Raw genomic sequence first — 19,380 nt, forward strand, 5'->3', positions numbered from 1 at the left:
TGCCTTTGGGGAGGAAGATTGCATTTGCACATGTGATGTGAGTCTGCATCGGGAAACTGCAGTGTTCATTTGCATAAAGACGTGAAGAAGAATCGATGTATGTGTTGGTTTGTCCAGCATCTATAAAGACAACGAGGCTCGTAACAACACCAACGTCAGCACGGCCGAGTGGTCTAAGGCGGTAGACTCAAGTTCTGGTCCTCTTACGAGGGCGTGGGTTCAAACCCCACTTCTGACATAATTGTTTGCTCCTTTTTTCCTTCTATATTCTTTTTTCTTCTTTTATATAAAGATGACGAGCCGTTTATGCTCCTGTGTGTTTTGCTCCTTTTTTCCTTTTACATAAAGATAAAGATGACGAGCTGTTTACGCTCCCGTGCATCTTTTCTGCTACTCCCCCGTTCTTAAATATAAGTCTTTATAGAGATTTCACTATGGACCACATACAGATGTATGTAGATGCATTTTAGAGTATAGATTCATTCATTTTGCAATGCAGTTTCCTCCACTGAATGACAAATATCAGCCGACAACATCTTTGATGTGCGAATGAGACCATCATCACCTTTATCTTTGGCACTTCTAATTACGAAGACAACCCGCCGTATGACGATGCTATGAAGGTAGCCACGAACAAGACCCGCCGTATGATGTGTGAATGAGACCATCATTACCTTTATCTTTGGCACTTCTAATTACGAAGACAACCCGCCGTATGACGATGCTATGAAGGTAGCCACGAACAAGAAGGCTAGAAGAGCAACGAACTACGCCATCTTTGGGCAGGCTGGATTCGGCCGGATATGGGCTGCCGTGGACCAGTTCCGGCCATGGTCGTGGTCTCTGCTTTGTGGTGCTGCATGGTTGCATGCATACATGCATCAACCTATCTACTGATGTATCCCTAAAAAAATTATCTACTGGTGTCCTTTTTTTGTGCTCTCTTGGGTGAAAGTCCTGCTCTATCCGGAGCTGGTGGTGGCTCCCTCCGTTCCTAAATATAAGTCTTTGTAGAGATTCCACTATGGACCACATACGGATGTATGTAGATGCATTTTAGAGCATAGATTCATTCATTTTGCAATGCAGTTTCCTCCACTGAATGGCAAATATCAGCCGACAACATCTTTGATGTGCGAATGAGACCATCATCACCTTCATCTTTGGCACTTCTAATTACGAAGACAACCCGCCGTATGACGATGCTATGAAGGTAGCCACGAACAAGAAGGCTAGAAGAGCAACAAACTACGCTATCTTTGGGCAGGCTGGATTCGGCCGGATATGGGCTGCCGTGGACCAGTTCCGGCCATGGTCGTGGTCTCTGCTTTGTGGTGCTGCATGGTTGCATGCATGCATCAACCTATCTACTGATGTATCCCTAAAAAAACTTATCTACTGGTGTCCTTTTTTTGTGCTCTCTTGGGTGAAAATCCTGCTCCATCCGGAGCCGGTGGTGGCGCTGCCTGTGGGTACCGCTAACCTTTTTGGAGGCATCGCTGTCATGGTGGCTTCATTCTCAATCAGACTTTAGGGGAAAATCCTGCTCTAGATGCGCCCGGAACAGACAATGGTGACACATCCCGCGTCGCACCCTTTCTTGAAGGCATTGTCTGGGGGTTGGCTCGGTTAATTGGTGTGGTGCATGTTTGTTGTGGGTTTGACGAATGTGGGAATGCGGCCGCATTGAGGTCGATGGTGATTGTTCGGTGGTGTTCTTCAGGGTTTCGCGGCGTGCCTTTGGTATCGTAGGACGGCCATCTGTTTTCCCTTGTGAAGGTGCCTCGCCGTTGTTGTTATTCATGCTCAAGACCCTCTCGTGGCTGTCGTTGTGTTGCGGCAAGCTTCGTGCTCTTGGTGATATCTCGGTTTATCTTTACCCATTGACGACGGAAGATGCCTCCCCGAACTTGCTAATTGTTCCGAATTTCTATGGCGGAGCATCAAGTAGAGGTTCGTGTTCAATTGTACTCGTTGATTGTAGATGCTTCTGAGATGTGTCGTGAAGCTCGGCACACACGCCAATGCAGTGCGTTAGACTCCTTGTAGAGTCTAGCATCCCTCAACGTCACTCCACATCTACGTGTGTCCTTATGTCTGCTAGCTAAGCATGCCTTGTCCCAAGTGTTCATTTTTAATATTCGTTTCCCTTGCTATTTGTATTGTTTTTATCTGGTTTTTCTCATGAATGAGACCAACTTTTTTAGATTTTTGAGCCGGTTTTTTTTATAAACTGGATCAGCCAAAATCATGGGATAACCATGGTCTTTGGCAGCTTTTGAGCAGTATCGAGAAATAAGAGATTGAGTCACTCCCGGACGCTCTCAAAGCTCAGCAATCGTGGACCGTCGAATGTGTTTACTTGATGCGTTTCCGACCCTTGGATCTCTCTCCCGGGCGATCTAGACCGCCGGATGGAGCCTGCGACACTATTGCAATGAACAGTTTAGCTCACCACCGGAAATATCTTGTGCCACCGCCGTTATTCTCGTGCCCCGCCGAGGGTATTTTCGTAATTTCGCTACGATACCCAACGCCCATCCGTTTCTCCCACATCAGCTTCTCCTCTTCCTGTTTAGCCGCCGCCGCCTCCCCTTCCACCATGGCCGCCGCCCCCTCCCCTTCCACCGTGGCCGCCGCCCCCTATCGCCCGACGGCGAGCCCGCCCTCCCGTCCCCTTTCCTCTGGTCGCCCTCACGCACTGCATCGCCTCCTGGTCGCCCTCTCTCTCTCCCTCCCTCCCTCTCTCTCTCTGTATTCCCCCCTGCCCCCACCACCACGGCCAACTCCGGCGAGGTCCGTCGCCATACAGCACATCCACGAGCTCATCTCGTGACGCTGCTCCTTCTCCACTGCGTTGACCCGACGCACCTCCCCTCTACGCGCGGCCCCGGCTAACCCTAGCGCCACGGTCGCCGGTCCACGGCGTCGCCATCAACGCCGGCGCTGCGCCCGCACCTCCGGTTGGTCCTCCCCAACCCCGTCCGAACTTTCGCGCACTGCATCGCCTCCTGGTCGCTGTCCAGGCGTCGCCATCGACTGGAGGAGCGCGGGACCGTCGTCCTCGCGTTCGTGCACCTCCAGGAAGAAGACTGCTCGAGGTGAGACGCCTCGGATCCGTCGTGCGAAGGTGGAGGTGAGTGCCGTCTCCACTTCCCCCATTCCCCCCCCCCCCCCCCCCCCCCCCCTCTGTTTTGATCCCTTTTTCTGCAGCTTGACATATAGGTTAGTGTATGTGTGTGTGCAGCAGCTCCAGAGGGACGAACGTCAAGGTAGCCACTGCTCCGTAGGTATGAATCGGTTCCCTAGCCTCTTATGAGCCCTACATTTCATCGAGCAAGGTTGGCTGCTAAGTTTATGTTATTTGATGCCTCTGGTTCTTCCATGTATGGAAGAGATACTATTTAGTTGTCTGCATTTATCTTATTCGGTTCAGTTTGGTGTGCTTATCAATGGGTTCATTCAAGATAATTTGTGATTCTCCTATCTAATTGATTGGTATATATATGTTTTTTTAATATGAATCACTTTATGCAGAAGATCTGAGTTCAAAAAGATTGCATGACACCACATACATTTGATTTTTTTTATCATGGCCTGGGTTTGGTGTGACCGATTCCATTAACCGTGTTGCAGCTGGTCTGGGATATGAGTACGGCCCTTGATTCGTGCCGCCTGTTTTCTCTGCCGAAGTCGTGGTTGCGTGGATGTGGCAATGGTCGAAGGGTCGTCACCAGGGTGGCACCGGCGCCTCCCTTCCCTCTCCCCTAGATCTGGAAGGTACCGTCTCGGGCTTCCCAGATCTGTTGGATCAAAAATTGTGGGTGATGGAATCAAAATTTGTTGGATCAGAAATTGCGGTTGATGGAATTAAAACTTGGATGTGATCAAATTAGGTATTGCTTGAGCTGAAAGTTGAATGTTTGTCGACTTGATTTGTAGTGGATCGGGTGGTATAGTTTACATATTTGAAAATGTTGTTGAATTTTCAGAGAGGACATGGCGTACTGATTACTGAAAGGAATCTGTGAGTTCCTGCAAGATGCATCTCCAACATTTCTTGTGCAGGTCAGTTCCTACTCATATTTCCCCCTTGCATAGCGACTTTAGGAACATTAATATCATCATTGGCCTATGAATTTATCACATAATTCCCTGCTTTACAGTTCTGGTGTACATCCTTTTTAAATATTTTTGTTTTTTGAAACCTCAAAACAGTAGTTTAAATTCTTTTCCATGAATCTGCGTGTTGCTGCCTTGGTGATGGTAATTAGTCATGGATAGTTGTCATTCTAAAGTTCCTTGGTTCAGATATGTGCGGTTTGGCAATGATTTTGCTTGTTTTCTTCCTGTTCAAAATATACCATTTGGCAGCGACTAGGTTCAAAGATACTGACCTGTCTTATGTTGTGTATGTCGTTTTAACTGTAGGAACCTGCTATTGAGTTGTTTTACTGGCTTAATTTGGTCTCTCTGCAGCATCCAGCAGCTCTGTATCTGAAGATTGTCACCATTTCTATATACTACGTACTTGTCGCTATGTAATAAAACTATACATCTAGCCGCTGCCCACGGGATATTCCCAGTCACCAATCTTGGTTATGCTCGAATTATGCACCAGATATTCCCAGTCACCAATCTTGGTTATGTGAGAACTCCTTGACCTATTATTTAAATGAAATCATCCTGAAATTCCTGTTCTCATTAAGCCATCATACCAAGAGGAAAAAATGTTTTTAATTGGCAGGGTTAGGGACCTCTGAAATAAGATCCTAGGCCGTAGTTCTGTTTTTGTGTCTCTTACAAAATTACGAATTTTTTTGGTTATAACAGCAAAGGATCAATGCTTTGTATTTTATAGTGGTGCGACTTACAGTCAATAAATTCAAGTGCCACATGTCGCTCATCTGCTGCTACAATTAGACTACATGTGTTTGGCTAGAGAGAAGTTCAAAAGGTGTATCGGTCTCACAAGGATATGCTGCTACAATTAGACTCTGCCAATCTATGAATATGTTGCTTCAAATCTGCATTTATCTCTCTGCAGTATGCTCATTTGCTATATAGTTTTGAAGTTTACATATCATGTATATTTATTACCTTATCCTGCTCAAACCTTTGGGCGTTCTTTGAAAGAATATATTTATTTATTTTCTATCGCAGCTTTCTCCTGGAACCGTTGTTATGAACCAATCAACTCTTTGAGAATTAAAGGTATGCCAATATACTCGACTACTATTCTCGTGTTGCTTTGTTATCTACTATTTTCATACCTGATTTGGCTTGCTTGTGGTGCCTTCTATTGTATAGATGCGTTGTTATGAACCATTGTTTGGACTGCACCCCTAATATAAAATATCAAGTATTTGTAATGCTATTTTGTTATGCAAACTTTACTTAGACTTTTGATGACTTGGTGCATTTAGTTTACGTCGCCACACAGATTTGGTAGTAGCCATCAACCATCATGTCTTCTGGCCTGCAGTTTGCCAACCTCGCCTGTTCGAACTTCGAACCCAAGATGCCACTGCTTCTTCTAGGTCCCGCAGCTTGATCCGCCAAGGTAACCATCTGTCCTCTCCCATATTGGACAAAGTTTGTAGGTTAAGTAATGAGATTTTATTCTTGGTGTTGTTGAGGAAGTCTTTGGCGTCTTGGCATGTAGTTTTAGTGACATGTGGTTATAATTAGTCAGCCGAGTAACCCACATAGGCTGTTAATCTGAAGTCAAATTACACATTACTTTTCAATTTTTTCTTCTAGGGGTTATTGAGTACCCTCTACTTATCTCTGCATCTATTCTCGGTGTCATTTTCTGAATTTGGTAAGGTGCATCTTTTTTGGCAAATAGAGCAGGCTGGAGGAGGAAGCAGAGAGGGAGATGGGAGAGGGAGAGGAGATCTCGGCCTGCACACTGCACCTCGCATCTCCCACAAGCTACAACAACAGGAGAACCGTATACACAGCATCCTTCTCAAAGCCTGCAGCTACTGCCTCCCCAAGCAATGCCAACTTGCAGCAACAAGGTGAGCTACGCTCTCTTTATGTAATACATATTTCATTCTATTATGTCCCTCTCTTTAATCTTCCGATAGTGAATAGGTTGGATTATAATAGAAATAGCTGATTTGATTATCCCTTGAAAGAAATATCTCCTATGCAGTCCTAAGGTGAAGTAAACAATGGGTTTTTGGGATAAAGCAAAGAGCATCATAAATGAAAAATAAATAAAATTGTGTCTAAACAATCACACTATTTCTGTTAGCATCTAACCGATTCTCTTTTCATTATCCGATGAATGAGATAGAATAGTTGTAGCTGCTTAATTCATTTGTGATCAATCATGGTTTGTCATTTTTCGTTGCAGGCACCTGTTTCATATAATTATAGTTGCAACTAATAAGGTCGTCAATTTTACTGAGGTCCATAAGATAATAATATCTCCATTAAGGTGTGCAATGAAACATCGAAGGTATGCCCGTATGTTTCATCTAGATTCTTTTTTAATGCCTCCTACTTGAGTGCATGCTTTAGGGAGAAGCCTAATTTTTTAATTTAAACTATGGAATGTGGTCACCTAAATGAGAATATTCTAATTGGTCACCTCATTTTTTGTTTTCAATATTATAATGTATTCTAATTGTGAGATATGATCCACTGTCATATTATGCAAGTTATTTCTAACGCATTCTGATCATATTTTTATAATAGCTGCTCCTATATTTTTGTCAGTGCTTGTTGTATTTTTTTTAAATGTTTCTTGGTAGGATCAGTTGTAAATAGTGGATGAATGCATACCTTTTCGACCTTAAGCATTTGGTTATGGTGATGTGGTGTTTTCTCTTTACAGATGATCCTTCTTCTTTCTTTTTTATTAAATAGACAAGTTGGATCCAGTGTGTATCCATATGTCCATGTATGCTTTGGGTGAATATGAAATGAAATCTGGGAAAGTGGGCCTCTATTTGACATTGTAGCATGTGTCGAAATATAACCAACTTTGCAGTGTGTCGAAACATAACCAACTTCTTTCACAGGATTCTTTGCTAGCAATTAAAATATCCTGAGCAATCTGGAAAAGAGCTAGCTTAAATCGATGCATGTGTAATTAACTCCATATATTATTTGGAGGAAGCGTTCAATACATGCATGTTTTCTCAAATTAAGTTGCCCCTGTTGTGTATATAAATGTGATGCTTCCTTCCATGACTAAACAGGCTGATGAGACCTTGTGGTTCCTTTTCCTTTTAAATTTCAGAGGCTTACATCCTTGTGATTCCTCATGACTCGGAAGGAGGAGCACGGGCCGTAGAGACGGAAGAGGAGGTTGAGACAGTCACGGCGCCTGCTGCAATGACCACGGCCACTACATGAAAAGAAAGGTACTAACTAAACTACATCATATTCCTAGAATGTAGTAGCAGGTGAATTTCCTGCTTAGCACCCTGGAGTCATGGACAGATTTCAGGACTCCAGGCAATAATTTCAGTCCAAATTGCATTGCTTTTGGCATAACTAATTCCACTGCATTTTGTTATTGCTTGGACCAACTGCTATGTACTGAACCTATTTATATCTATGTCATCCTTCTGATGTACTCCCTCTGTCCGAAAATTCTTGTCTTAGATTTGTCTAGATACGGATGTATCTAATACTAAAACGTGACTTGATACATTCGTATTTAGACAAATCTAAGACAAGAATTTTGGGACGGAGGGAGTAGCTTGCTATATTAGATTGGTCATTTTCTACAATCATTCTAATTTCCCTTTGCGCCGTTGGGTATTTACATACATATATAATCTACCTTGATATAGACCTATGACATTGTTAGGGTAAAATGGTCATTGCATTTAGATCCTTACAAAAATAAATTGTTGTATGTCTGTCTCGGGTTTTTTATATCCATGGTGCTTTTCATTGGGATGCTGGTGTTTTAAAGGCATTAGGTTCCTGGTATTTTAAGTGAGAAAAATTGATCACATATGTCAGCTATTCATATTCATCTGAACTGATTAATTTATTTTGACTGCTGTTTCTTTCTACAGACAACAAAATCTATTAGGCCTACTTGTAAGTGCATCTAGTGCCATCCCTAGTTGGTTTTGGAGTATTGACGACAAACCTAATTGAGAGACTAATGTGTTTGTGAGAATTGCAGGATAACACAGGTAGAAGTCCCTCATTGATTCGGTTTTACTATCAGAGATGACCCCTAAAAACGTATGAAGACATTGAAGCCAAAGGTGGTATATGAAGATATTCACATTGAAGACTATGACAAAAGAAGACACGTTATGAAGCCTATGAAGCTCGAAGACTTAGATCTTTCGTAGTTCCTTTTCTTTTGTGTTGAGTCATAGGTACCACCGTACTGTTAAGTGGGGTCCAGGAGAACCAGTTAGGATGACTGAAGTGATGCTTAGTTGCCATGAGAGTTTAAAATCTGGCCGTTGAAGACACGTGTCAGTTCCTTAGTGACCTAGGGTCATTTCGGACAAATCAGGTCGGGTTGCCAAGTGGCTATAAATAGCCCATCCCCACAACCATAAACGGTTGGCTACTCAGATTTCAGTGCACGGTTTTTGTCGTTTGAGAGCAACCCACCTCGAAGCCTTTAAGAGAAAATTCCTAGTGAGGAGAAAAGCCGTAACCACCCAGAGCAAGAGCAAATTGGGCATCACTTAGGTCTTCTTGTCTGTGTGATCTGAAGACTTATTACACTTGAGGACTGTGAATCCTCCAGACGGTTAAGCGTCGCGTTCAGAGCATCCAAGAGACATTGTGTAGAACGAAGTTTGTAAAGGTTCGGGAGTCTACCTTGAAGACTTACCAGAGTGATTGGGCGAGGACTAAGTGACCTTAGCTCAAGGAGAATACGGTGAGGACTTGGTGTCCTGAACTGTGTGTTCAGGACTGGGTGTCCGGAACTGTATGTCCTAAGGTTTAAATACCTAGCCGCTCCAACCAGACGTACAGTTGTCACAGCAACTGAAACTGGTCCAACATATCATTGTCTTCAACGAGTCACTGATTTTATCTTCATTTTCTTTTCTTACTGTTACACATTGTGAAGCCATTGCATGCTTGCTTTATCTTTTGTCTTCACAACGTGAATGTATGATCTGTTTGGCTTCATAACTTCTTCCTACCTGATCCTTATTACACTGCAGCTGTTTGTCATTGTGCTTTTACTTTATTGAATACTCGACCATGGCTGGCCTAGTGTAATCTAACTTCCGCTGCATAGTAATAGGCATAATCTTCGCTGTTTGTCTTTATAACTCTCACGTTTTGAAGACTTTCATAAAAATCGCCTATTCACCCCCCTCTAGTCGATATAACGCACTTTCACTACTCATGTTGGATTGGGCTCAGCCCGATTACAAAACAGTAGCAAATGAGAGGAATACAAGAAGTCAAGAAGACCCTTCTCTCCATGTCTTAAGTTTCACACTACCTCGCCTGGATCCGGAACTGCGGCTACAGTGACCTCGACATAGTTTAGGTACAAACCCTACCCCTCTTGATGGATCTCGGTTGATGAATCTTGGTCGACTCTTGCCCCTCATGCCTCTCCCTGTTTCTCCTCCTTGCTCCTGCTCTTTTCCCTGCTTTCTTTTACCCAATGTTCATAAAATAGGAAAGAACCATGGAAAAGAACCCAATGACGCCCGCAGATGCGGTCACCGTCTATTCTGATATGTTTCTTATGCCTATATCCTCACTCTCCCACTCTTCATTTATCTGTCCGTCTATCTTTCACTTCCTTTTCCTTCCTAAATTTCTATTTGATATACCATGGACAGTTGACTCTGAGATGTGCAAGTAGTAGATGGGAACCAGTCCAAATACAATTTACTGTATGTTGTTGAGCTTAATTTGGAAGAGAATTTGTTTGCCAATATTAATTTCTTCCTAATTGATACACATGAGTACAAAGGATATACCAGTCATACGAGTAAATGAAGATACGGTGAAAATGTATAGGTTTGGTTCTACTGTACCCTCCACTATAAGTAACCAATGTGGTTGCTGATGTTTATACCATGATAAATCTCACTAGATACATACTAACAACAATCCTCTTGGTTTAAATTTGAAATTTACTAGGGATCCTTTTGGTTCTAATGTAGTTGTAATTGACATGCTGATTGGTTTGGTTATTCAGGTAGACACCCAGTGGTTAAGACTGTGTAGTGAGCCATGCCTTTGTGAGAGGACCAAGAAAAGAAAGGCATGTTGTACCTACCCTACATTGACAGTCATTATTAGCCCATTGTGGTACTTCAAATCTGATAAAGAATATATTTCATGTCTGAGACATGAGATTTGGAGTCTCGGTTCTGATATGTACGGACCTCCTTTTATTTTGTCATGTTGTTGATAATTCTGATATGGGACTATTTGTTCTGTTTATGTCTTAGAAATAATGAAATGGCCTATATGTTAAGTTATCCTATTTTAATTATATTATGTTGTTGATGATGTATGGTTCTGGAATTTGAAAGTTAACATTCAGGCTGTTGGTATCTTGAATCTTTTTTGCTTTCTCTAAACTTGATGCAAACAGTTTGACCTATCTAGCAGTAGCTCTGGCTTTTTGAAACAAATTTTGTCACGTGCTTTGCAAATTAATTATCCTGTTGACTTAGTATACTCAGTATACCATGTTTTATATATATCTCTACTGTTTGTAATCGCCACTAAACTCATTAGTCTTGAAAGAGTGCCATAATTTCCTTTGAATGTACAAGATTTATACATGCTGGGTCATGGCACTTGGACGGGCAATGTGCGCCAAGGCGCGCTTTGGTCTAGGGCCACAATAACAACAATTGGTCAAGCTTTGTCGAGGCGGCAGGGATCAGGGAGTATCAGATATGTTCCTTTGCCTTCGAAATTTCAAGTGCATTGTCTATAGAGAAATCATTATATGCCATATATCTCACATATTGTTTGCATCAGGTTGCCTATGAAGCTCATTGACAAGGCAGTTGAATGAAGCCACTTATTTGCATCGGTTATCTATGACTCTGTAGTTCGTTATGTTTTATCATGCTCATACTCTATCCACTGCCTCTCTCGCATTCACGCTTTTAGTATCAGACTTAATGTCAAGTGTCTTTTGTGTTCTCGTGAATGCACTAAACTCGATGCTGCCTTACGGTAATGTTATGGTGATGTTGAACTCCATATTGTCTTGCTTCTACCATGTGTGAATATTTCTTCTTTCTTTTGTTTTTTTATCTTGTTTGAATATGTACTATAAACTTGGATTACTACTGACTTAACATTACCAGCTTGACCAAAATGTTGGACCGGCACCCTCGCGCCAAGGAGCGATTCCGATCTAGTATATATTCACGTGAGAGAACTCTTCCCTCGATGATTTCCTAAAAAAAACACTACACTACCATGTTCAAGTCATAGCTTATCGTCAGATCAGATACAAATCCCCAATCTCGCACGTACGTGTAGAAACACACGCATCGATTTTGCGGGAATCCGCTGTTTAAATTTCAATCCTCCATTTGTATCGAACGTGTAACCGCACAGGGGCACACCAAACTCCCCTGTGCGCTGGCGTGGCTGCACGTGTCGCCCCCCTTCACGGCCATGCCTCGCGCCCAATCTTCTCCGGCGAGATCCATCGATCATCGGGTCAGAGCTTGGTGCGGCTGTTGCACTCGTGGCTCTGGACGCGCATCCCCATGACGGCGACCACGAGCCTGCACTCGGAGTATGCCACGGCGCTGCGCCTGAACACGCCGAACAGCAGCACCGTGCCGGGGACGGTGATGGCGGCGTCTAGCGGCATCGCCTGGCTCTCCACGTCCTCGGCCAGCTGCCTCACGTCCCCGGCGGCGACGAACCGGTCCGCCTCCAGCGTGAGCGCGACCCGGACCTCCGCGTCCCCGCGGCTCGGGACGGCGGCGCCCGGGTCGATCTCGGCGTCCCCGACGTGGGCGCCGCGGTACGATAGGTTGGTGTGGCCGCCGCCGGCGTAGGTGAAGGAGGCCGGATTGGGGTTGTGGACGGACACCGTGACGAGGAGCGTGAGGTTGAGGTGAAGGGACGGGGTCGGGAGGAGCGCGAAGCGCGGGGCGGCGCCCACGAACTGGGTGGACACGAGGCGGATGGTGGGGTCGCGGACGCGGAGGACGGTGAGGAAGAGGACGGCGAGGACGACGGCCAGGGCGAGCAGGACGGCCGTGGTGGCGACGAGGCACCGGCGGCGGCGGCGGCGCGCCTGGTGGTGGCTCGCGGAGGACGGCGTGGGGGGCTTGGAGGACGCCATGGGGGAGCTCGATTTCGATTTAGGGGACCCCATTGCCATCCGAGGATGCGATGCGATGGCGTAGGCAAGGCCGGGGAGGGAATTTTGACGAGCTGTTGACGATGGACGGTACCGTACGTACGTGGACAGCACCGCACAGCGTGGTGCCGTTGCGTCTGAATTGGTTACCGCGCAAAAAGAACTGGTTAACAGGAACGGAAAAAGGAAACTTCATAGATTGCCTGCTTGAAATTTCTTAATCTCAAGTATTTCTTTGGGCCTTTTGATTATCATCCAGACATTTTCATTCTTATCTTGGGGTGGGGGCAAATCCAACTCCAACGCGTGCTCCAGCTGCTCCGGGCCAGGATCAATGCCAGGCCAGCCACTTGGCGAACTCCTCGAGCTCTTTCCTCGCCGGCCTTCTTGTGGGCCTCGTCGGACGCCTCACCTGTCTCCCCCTCAATAGCCGCTGGTGGACTGGGAGCACGCACACGGGAGGCGAAGAAGGACCGGTGGCGCGCATCGTGCTCGCCACAAACCAGGCGTCCTAATTCGGCGAGTCAACATCCTATGCCGGATCGTGGAGGAGGTCTTCAGGGAGAGCTCAGTGCCGGCGGTGTATCTCGAGCTCGCGCATACGGCTGGAGGCTGAGATGGCCGACACCGAAACCCTCTCCGACCGGCGGTAACAATGGCTAGGGTTGGGCACTATCGAGCGGTTGGGGGCAGAGAGAGGGAGAAGAATGGGCGCCCCGGCCCCACGCGCGCGCATCTAAAAGGACTGTAGGGCGGACACCGAGCGAATGCGCGGTGTGTCTGTCTCGTGTTCGTGTGGATGCAAACCCAGCCCAAATTTGAGGCGGTTTTGCGTCCACATGGACACAAAACGTGTTTATGTCTGCGCATTGGGCTGTGATTTCTGTCGACACAGATCTAAACAGACAAAATGCGTTCGTGCGTTGGAGTTGCCCTTAAGACTTCTTCTACGGTTCACCAAACAAGACCCCAAATGTCCAGGGATATGTTTGGGGTTGTCCACATACATTTGGTCATGAGCTGGCATCCAACTCTATACCTCAAACAAGGCATGTGAAAGTTCATAGTCCTTTTTATTAGCATGACAATTTGGCAAAGCGGTGTGCAATTTTAGCATGACTTTTGCTAAACCGGGCCAGCTCATAGAAATGGCTTGTATTTTTGGATATGCTCATTACAGTTCCCGCACCTCGGCTGGCCAAATGTCCCCGCCAGAATCATGCTTTATGTTAAATGTCCACATCAAATGTAACTATTAAGCTCCTTCCACGGACACACGCCACGCCTCTCACCACTTCGCAGCTCCAAATAACTTCACTTGTCATGAAGCAACATTTTCTTAACAAATACTAGTACTGCCTTATTATGCTACACAAATGTCTGTTGTCCACAAACCCATCTCATCAAACAATTCCGTACAGAGCAAATAAAACTCCTACAGTATCTTCAGTCGATAATTCTCAGGGCAAATCAAGTGCTGGAGGTTTAGGAGACGGGCGCTCATGGGAGCCAACTACCAGCAACACGCCGTTGCTGATTGTAGGTAGATGAAACATGGTTTCGTGCGTTTTCAGCATCGATCTCATGGCAGAACAAGTTGGTGAGCAGAGCGCACACACCAAGTTGAGAAAAATCACACGGTAGCTAGAACAGCTAGAACTGAGACTTGTCGAGGCTGTTGAAATAGGGATGCTCTAGCGCGGCTTTGGCTGAGATCCTGTTCGCCGGGTCGAACTGGAGCATTTTCTGCAAGGAACGAGACATGGAAATGTAAGCCCATATGGCTAGACATACTTGATGCAGCCTTGGCATATGAATAGAAAACTCAACTCAAGTGCATCAAAATAATGTTCAGCAGAATTAACATCATAAGATAGCAGACAAATGACAGGGAATGGATGGTTAAGCACATCCCCATAACTTGAATTTGTTGAGTTGGAGAAACAACAAGCAATAGTAATGAAGCACAGTGCATGTTTAGTTTGACAGGCTAATGATTTTCCAGTGAAGAGAATGAAGGGCTAGCATTTAAGCTTTTTAGCGTACCGATAGCAGGTCAATTCCTTCTGGTTCCAGTGTAGGGACTGCACGTGTCAATCTTTGTGCTTTCCACTGAGGAAACTCATGCCAGTCCCTCAGAGCAGTTACTCCAGGCCAATCCTCCTCGGTAGGAGTTCCCAACAGCCTGATAAGGAGCACTTTTAATTAATGGTTCAATGCATGTACAATATAAATTGATAGAAGAAATATTAACTAATAAAATACGACATACTGTATGTCGCACTGGTGCTAATCCGAATCAGAAGTTTTCAGACAGAGTCTGACAAAGAACAGTTTGATAAAGTCCACCATCTCAAATTGGGACAAATTTTGCTATGTTTCCAGATTGTGGCAAGTATCAGCTCATGGAAAATCCGGCATGTTTTTCAACAGAACAGGACGAAAAATAAGATTGTTCTGAAAGTACTAGCATGATATTCTTGCAACTAAGAAAAGTAGTTTTATCATGATAAGTTGACAAATACATATTCTCAGTACTAATGAGAAGCAGGAGAGAGAGAAAGAGAAATACTTGAAAATGTGAAGCAGTTGCTGTAACTCAGAGTCACCAGGGAAAAGAGCCTGTTTTCTGACCATCTCGGCTGTGCAGAATAATAAAGAGTGTAAACATCAAACGGTGGGGGCGAGGAGGGGGATTCAATCAAAAGTGGAAAATATGTCATCTTGTAAGTTAAGGAGAGCAAGGAAAAACTGAGGAGTCGGCCAGAAATTCAAAAGCATGAGGCCCATGTGAAATTGGAGCTTAAGATCTTGGTAGTTGACTCTTAAACTGCAATACTTCATACGTTGAAGGCTTTAGAATTGCTGCTATGGTAATACCTTGGTTCGAGCAAATGCAATTTCCACTGATCTAAAGCACAAAACCACTCATCTACTATTTCATATAGACAGGAGTGACCATCAATTCCCTAGTGTATTTTTGCTGTGATTGTACAGGTGTGCTTTCCGTTTCAGTACAATTATATGCCACAAAAAGTATGCAATGAAAGCTTCTTTCAAATGTGAATCCAATGGTGTATTTTTTATGCATGTAACTTATATTTTTCTTACTAAATCGGTGGTCAAAGTTAGGCTCAAAGTACCAGAGGGGCTTGTAAACCAGTCCAGAGGCAGTACTCAATAACATAGACCAAAATTAAGGAATATTGCCATACCAAAGATGCATCCGATGGACCAAATATCAACACTGGTTGAGTAATGTGTTGCTCCAAGCAGTACTTCAGGAGCTCTATACCAAAGCGTCACGATCTACAACACAAAAATAGGGAATATGACTGAGGAACATACTAAACCATGCTGATAAATTATGTCAACTAGTGTTCACTGTCCAATTTTACAGATGAATAGACGAGTAAACAGTACCTCATGGGTGTAGCTTTTCATAGGAACAGTAAAAGCTCTACTTAACCCAAGATCTGCAATTTTCAGTATCATCTTCTCCTTGTCAACCAATAGATTTTGGGGCTTTAAATCCCTATGATATCAAAGAGGAACAATCATAAATCACATTAGCAACAATTGCAATGTTGTATGGGCCAATAAGTACAGCAACATAAATCAGAAAACAAAGGTCTAACCGATGAAGGACCCCATGGCCATGGCAGTGTGCAATTCCTTTGCATAACTGATACAAGAAACTCTACAAGAAAGTAAAGAAAGTTGTCTATTAGCCCAAAACAGACCTATCAAAATTAAAATGGATTCCGCCAACTGCTATCCAATGAAAATTAACGATAGCATCCCCAAAATAAAGGCATGAAGATGAATTGATTCCAAAGCAACCAACAAATTAAGCTCTCTGGATTTGGAGGGGGCCCTAATCTGAACTTGAGTGTATGCAAAATACAGAACGCCAGCAGCAGTCAACATTGAGTTTCAACCATTATACTGCACTACTTAGTTAGTCTCCTGCAACTAGGCTAGAGTAGTAGAGCTTGCATATTTTTTGACGAATTCAAACCAACTACAAACGCATACAACCGTATGATGTTCTGATTCCACATTTCATCAGCATTTAAAATGGTTCAATGTTTTAATTTCTTCAATTTATCGTCAAGATTAATCATGTCAATTACGAATTAAAAATTACAGTGTAGTTCGCTCTGATTGCATATCAATGTTCTGCACGTTTACGATGCAAAACTCAGAGTTCAGAATGGGCATATATGAGGAAGTGCCAAGTCCTCAGATCGATGGATAGGAGACTCAGCCGACGTAGCATCGGCGGAAAGCCAAGTGAGCAGGGCAAATCAGCCTCAAAACGAATTAAAATCGTTACCTTGACGACCTGCGTTGGGAGCGGCTTAGGGGCGGGCCCACGGCGGTAGGCGTCGACGAACTTCTTGAGGTCAGTGTCAAGAAACTCGAAGACGAGGTAGAGGACGGGCTTCCCTCCACCGCCGGCGCCGCCGCCCTTGGTGGCCTGCTCGACGGCGAGGAGGCGGACGACGTAGAGGGAGCTGGAGAGGAGGCGGAGGAGGGAGATCTCACGGAGCGCGGTGGGCGGGATCCCTTCGTCGTCCATCTCCAGGCGGGTCTTCTTGAGCGCCACCACCTGGCCCGTCGCCTTGTCCTGCGCCTTGTACACCTTGCCGTAGGTGCCCTCCCCGACCTTCTCCAGCTTCTCGTACTTCTCCATGGTGCTTCCGACGGTCCGAGGTCGGCGTCGTCCTCCTCGATGCGGCTTGTGTGATGGGGGCGGAGGGAGGAGGCGCAAACCCTAGGTGGATCTGGAAGTTTTGAAATGGGGGAGAGAGGGAAAAAAGATGAAAGGAAACGGGTGAAGCGGGTCTGCGACCCTGCTGCGTGGCTGACTTGAGAACGAAAGAGCCGAGTTGAAGATGGGCTGGGCGCCTGGGCCGCTGCTTGTTTGCCCACCCCCTCGCTCGATCCTCTAAAAAGAAGGAAAATGTTTAAAATCTACCGGATGATTTCTCGTCTCCGCAAACCACCTCGGTCGATTAACACGTGTCCCCAGGGTCCACCTCGCACGTAAAACACGGATAGGCGATTGAGGCGATTGCCAGGCGATCGGCTCAAGCGCTAGGGTTAGGGTTTTGCAAGCGGTGGCGGTGAGGATCTCGACGGCACGGGAGGGATCGGCGGCGATTCCTTACGTGCGGGTCGGAGTGTTGCTCTCCTTCTGGTGGGGAGGACATGGCGGAGAGGATGAATGATGGAACGGCGGCGCCGAGGAGTGCGGCGGCTACTCCTGGGGCGGCGAAGACGACGGGTATGAAGACACAGGGAACGGCGGCTACGCCGCGATCGCCGGCACCAAAGGAGGCGACGATCCCAGCGATGAGGATGCCACTGGGCCCTCAGAGCAGGAACTCCTCCGTATCCCCTGGTGATGGCAAAACGGCGGCGGCGACAGCTAGTTTGACTGAACGGCTTGGTGGCTTAGTGCTGACAGAGAAGGAGGCCATGGGCTTCGTCTTTAAGGATGCGGAACAGGAAAATAATAGGCCGCGAAGTGGTCTGCAATTAGGAAAGCTTTCTCTCCTCGGCTGATGAACAAGCGTGCGTTAGAGAAATCTATGCCGAGGGCTTGGGGTCTACACAGAGAAGCCCAGTTCAAGATCATTGGGAGGAATTTATTTGTGGTGACTTTTGGAAGTGAGGGTGACTGGAAACATGCTCTAAACAATGGACCATGGCAATTTGATTTCAGTGTATTAGTGCTCAAGGAATATGACGGAGCCACGAGGCCATCGGAGATGACGTTTGATTCTGTCGGTATATGGGTCCGGGTTGAAGATCTGCCCTTGGACAAGCGCTCAAAAGCCTTCAGGGAGGCACTTGGGAACTGGCTTGGAAAAATAGTGCGAGTGGATGTGAAAAAAGATGGCTTTGCCAAGGGCTCGGAGCTGTGTTTCAGAGTCAAACTTCCAGTGTGTGAACCTTTGGTGAGAGGATTTTATTTGAAGAAATCTGAAGATGATTTAGAGAAAACATGGTTTGATTTTAAGTATGAAAAGATTCCACACTTCTGTTTTGAGTGTGGACGGCTGGTGCATGGTGAGAACGGATGTACCCCGGCGGTGGATCCAGATCAGCAGTGGGGAGAATGGCTAAGGGCTTCGCCGGGTCATTCTTCGGGACCTAAGGAGGGATCCCAACGGGCACCATCGGTAAGTGCAAACATCTATGGCAGTGTGAGATCTAGCGATGGTGATAGGGACAAAAGGAAGACATGAACTGTCCGTGATCTTCCAACTAAACGTAATCTGCAGAGAGAGTTTACCACTCCGGCTGCCTCTCGCACTGGCGGGGATGGCAAAGGAATCGGAGAGGAAGTTTCTAGCCCCAACAAACAGAAGGGGCGCCAAGATGCGCCACAGGATAGAGATCTTCGGGACACGCTGGAGCAAAAGAGGGAGAGAGACATGCGTTCTGAACTGAGAAGGCGCCAACAAGAGAAACAAGAGGAGTTGAGGCACAATTATAGGCAGCAAGGACGCTGGGATCAGGATGGAGTTGGTTCCTCGAGTCAATTCAGAGGGCGGGAACGTAGACAGGGGTATTGTGTGAGAAGGCCGAGGCCAGATTATACAACAGAATATCGCTCTCCAAGCAGTCCCAGATATGAAGTCCACAGGGAAAGGAAAAGGGGCCCAAGGCAGTACTGGGTTGCGAAGGGGGATTTGGACGGACAAGTGGGAAATGATTTTTTTGTTCGTGACACGAGACAAAAGAACTCCTCGGTGTTTGATCGTATTGAAGAGCACAATGATACCTCGGCGGACCCTGCGAGGCAGGGCCGCCGGTCACAATGAACATATTGGCCTGGAACTGTCGAGGATTGGGGTTGGACTCGACAGTGGGCGAATTACGAGACCTGATACGGTCCCACAACCCAGCGGTGGTGTTTTTATGTGAAACAAAAAAGAAGGCGCGAGCAATGGAAAGACTCAAGTGGAGTTTAGGCTTTACTTCGGGTGTAGCAGTGGATTGCAAGGGCCGTAGTGGCGGTCTAGCCCTTTGGTGGAGAGATCATG

At 45.8% G+C, this 19,380-nt stretch overlaps 2 protein-coding genes, 1 long non-coding RNA gene and 1 pseudogene across 10 annotated transcripts; 2 read left to right on the top strand and 2 right to left on the bottom strand.

The window, feature by feature from the left end:
* Positions 1-2,532: 2,532 nt before the first annotated feature.
* Positions 2,533-9,041, top strand: LOC125551114 (uncharacterized). 8 transcript variants are annotated; one of them, XR_015600502.1, is made up of 12 exons: positions 2,533-3,136; positions 3,248-3,290; positions 3,637-3,896; positions 3,993-4,068; positions 4,432-4,648; positions 5,164-5,214; positions 5,486-5,563; positions 5,852-6,026; positions 6,368-6,472; positions 7,259-7,382; positions 8,049-8,073; positions 8,162-9,041. It is a non-coding gene; the product is annotated as an uncharacterized LOC125551114 (long non-coding RNA). The 8 variants fall into 8 exon arrangements; XR_015600501.1 differs by lacking the exon at positions 4,432-4,648 and having other exon boundaries at positions 2,540-3,136; positions 5,427-5,563; XR_015600499.1 differs by lacking the exon at positions 4,432-4,648 and having other exon boundaries at positions 2,543-3,136; positions 3,214-3,290.
* A 1,467-nt stretch (positions 9,042-10,508) lies between these two features.
* LOC125551113 (uncharacterized) lies at positions 10,509-13,476 on the bottom strand. Its single transcript, XM_048714271.2, has one exon. The coding sequence runs from the start codon at positions 12,338-12,340 to the stop codon at positions 11,666-11,668; it is 675 nt and encodes a 224-aa protein (XP_048570228.1). The 5' UTR covers positions 12,341-13,476; the 3' UTR covers positions 10,509-11,665.
* A 146-nt stretch (positions 13,477-13,622) lies between these two features.
* On the bottom strand, positions 13,623-17,207 carry LOC125551112 (cyclin-dependent kinase B1-1). The gene is made up of 7 exons (XM_087517977.1): positions 16,659-17,207; positions 15,958-16,019; positions 15,743-15,854; positions 15,535-15,628; positions 14,892-14,961; positions 14,366-14,504; positions 13,623-14,065 (listed from the first exon to the last, which is right to left on the bottom strand). Exons 1-7 carry the CDS (start codon positions 17,016-17,018, stop codon positions 13,973-13,975), a joined length of 930 nt encoding a protein of 309 aa, XP_087374103.1. The 5' UTR covers positions 17,019-17,207; the 3' UTR covers positions 13,623-13,972.
* A 329-nt stretch (positions 17,208-17,536) lies between these two features.
* LOC147975087 (uncharacterized) lies at positions 17,537-19,158 on the top strand (annotated as a pseudogene).
* Positions 19,159-19,380: the final 222 nt, after the last annotated feature.

The sequence above is a fragment of the Triticum urartu genome, chromosome 4A (assembly GCF_056163025.1).
Source record: "Triticum urartu cultivar PI428250 chromosome 4A, HENAU_Tu73, whole genome shotgun sequence".
Lineage (NCBI taxonomy): Eukaryota > Viridiplantae > Streptophyta > Magnoliopsida > Poales > Poaceae > Triticum > Triticum urartu.

Bases quoted from the DNA above. Each gene is read 5' to 3' on its own strand.
- LOC125551112 (XM_087517977.1), bottom strand. From the start codon at position 17,018: ATGGAGAAGTACGAGAAGCTGGAGAAGGTCGGGGAGGGCACCTACGGC. The intron at 15,855-15,957 runs GTTAGACCTTTG...TTGATATCATAG, and splicing joins GGCCATGGGGTCCTTCATCG to GGATTTAAAGCCCCAAAATC. The intron at 15,629-15,742 runs GTACTGTTTACT...TTTGTGTTGTAG, and splicing joins TGAAAAGCTACACCCATGAG to ATCGTGACGCTTTGGTATAG.
- LOC125551113 (XM_048714271.2), bottom strand. From the start codon at position 12,340: ATGGCAATGGGGTCCCCTAAATCGAAATCGAGCTCCCCCATGGCGTCC.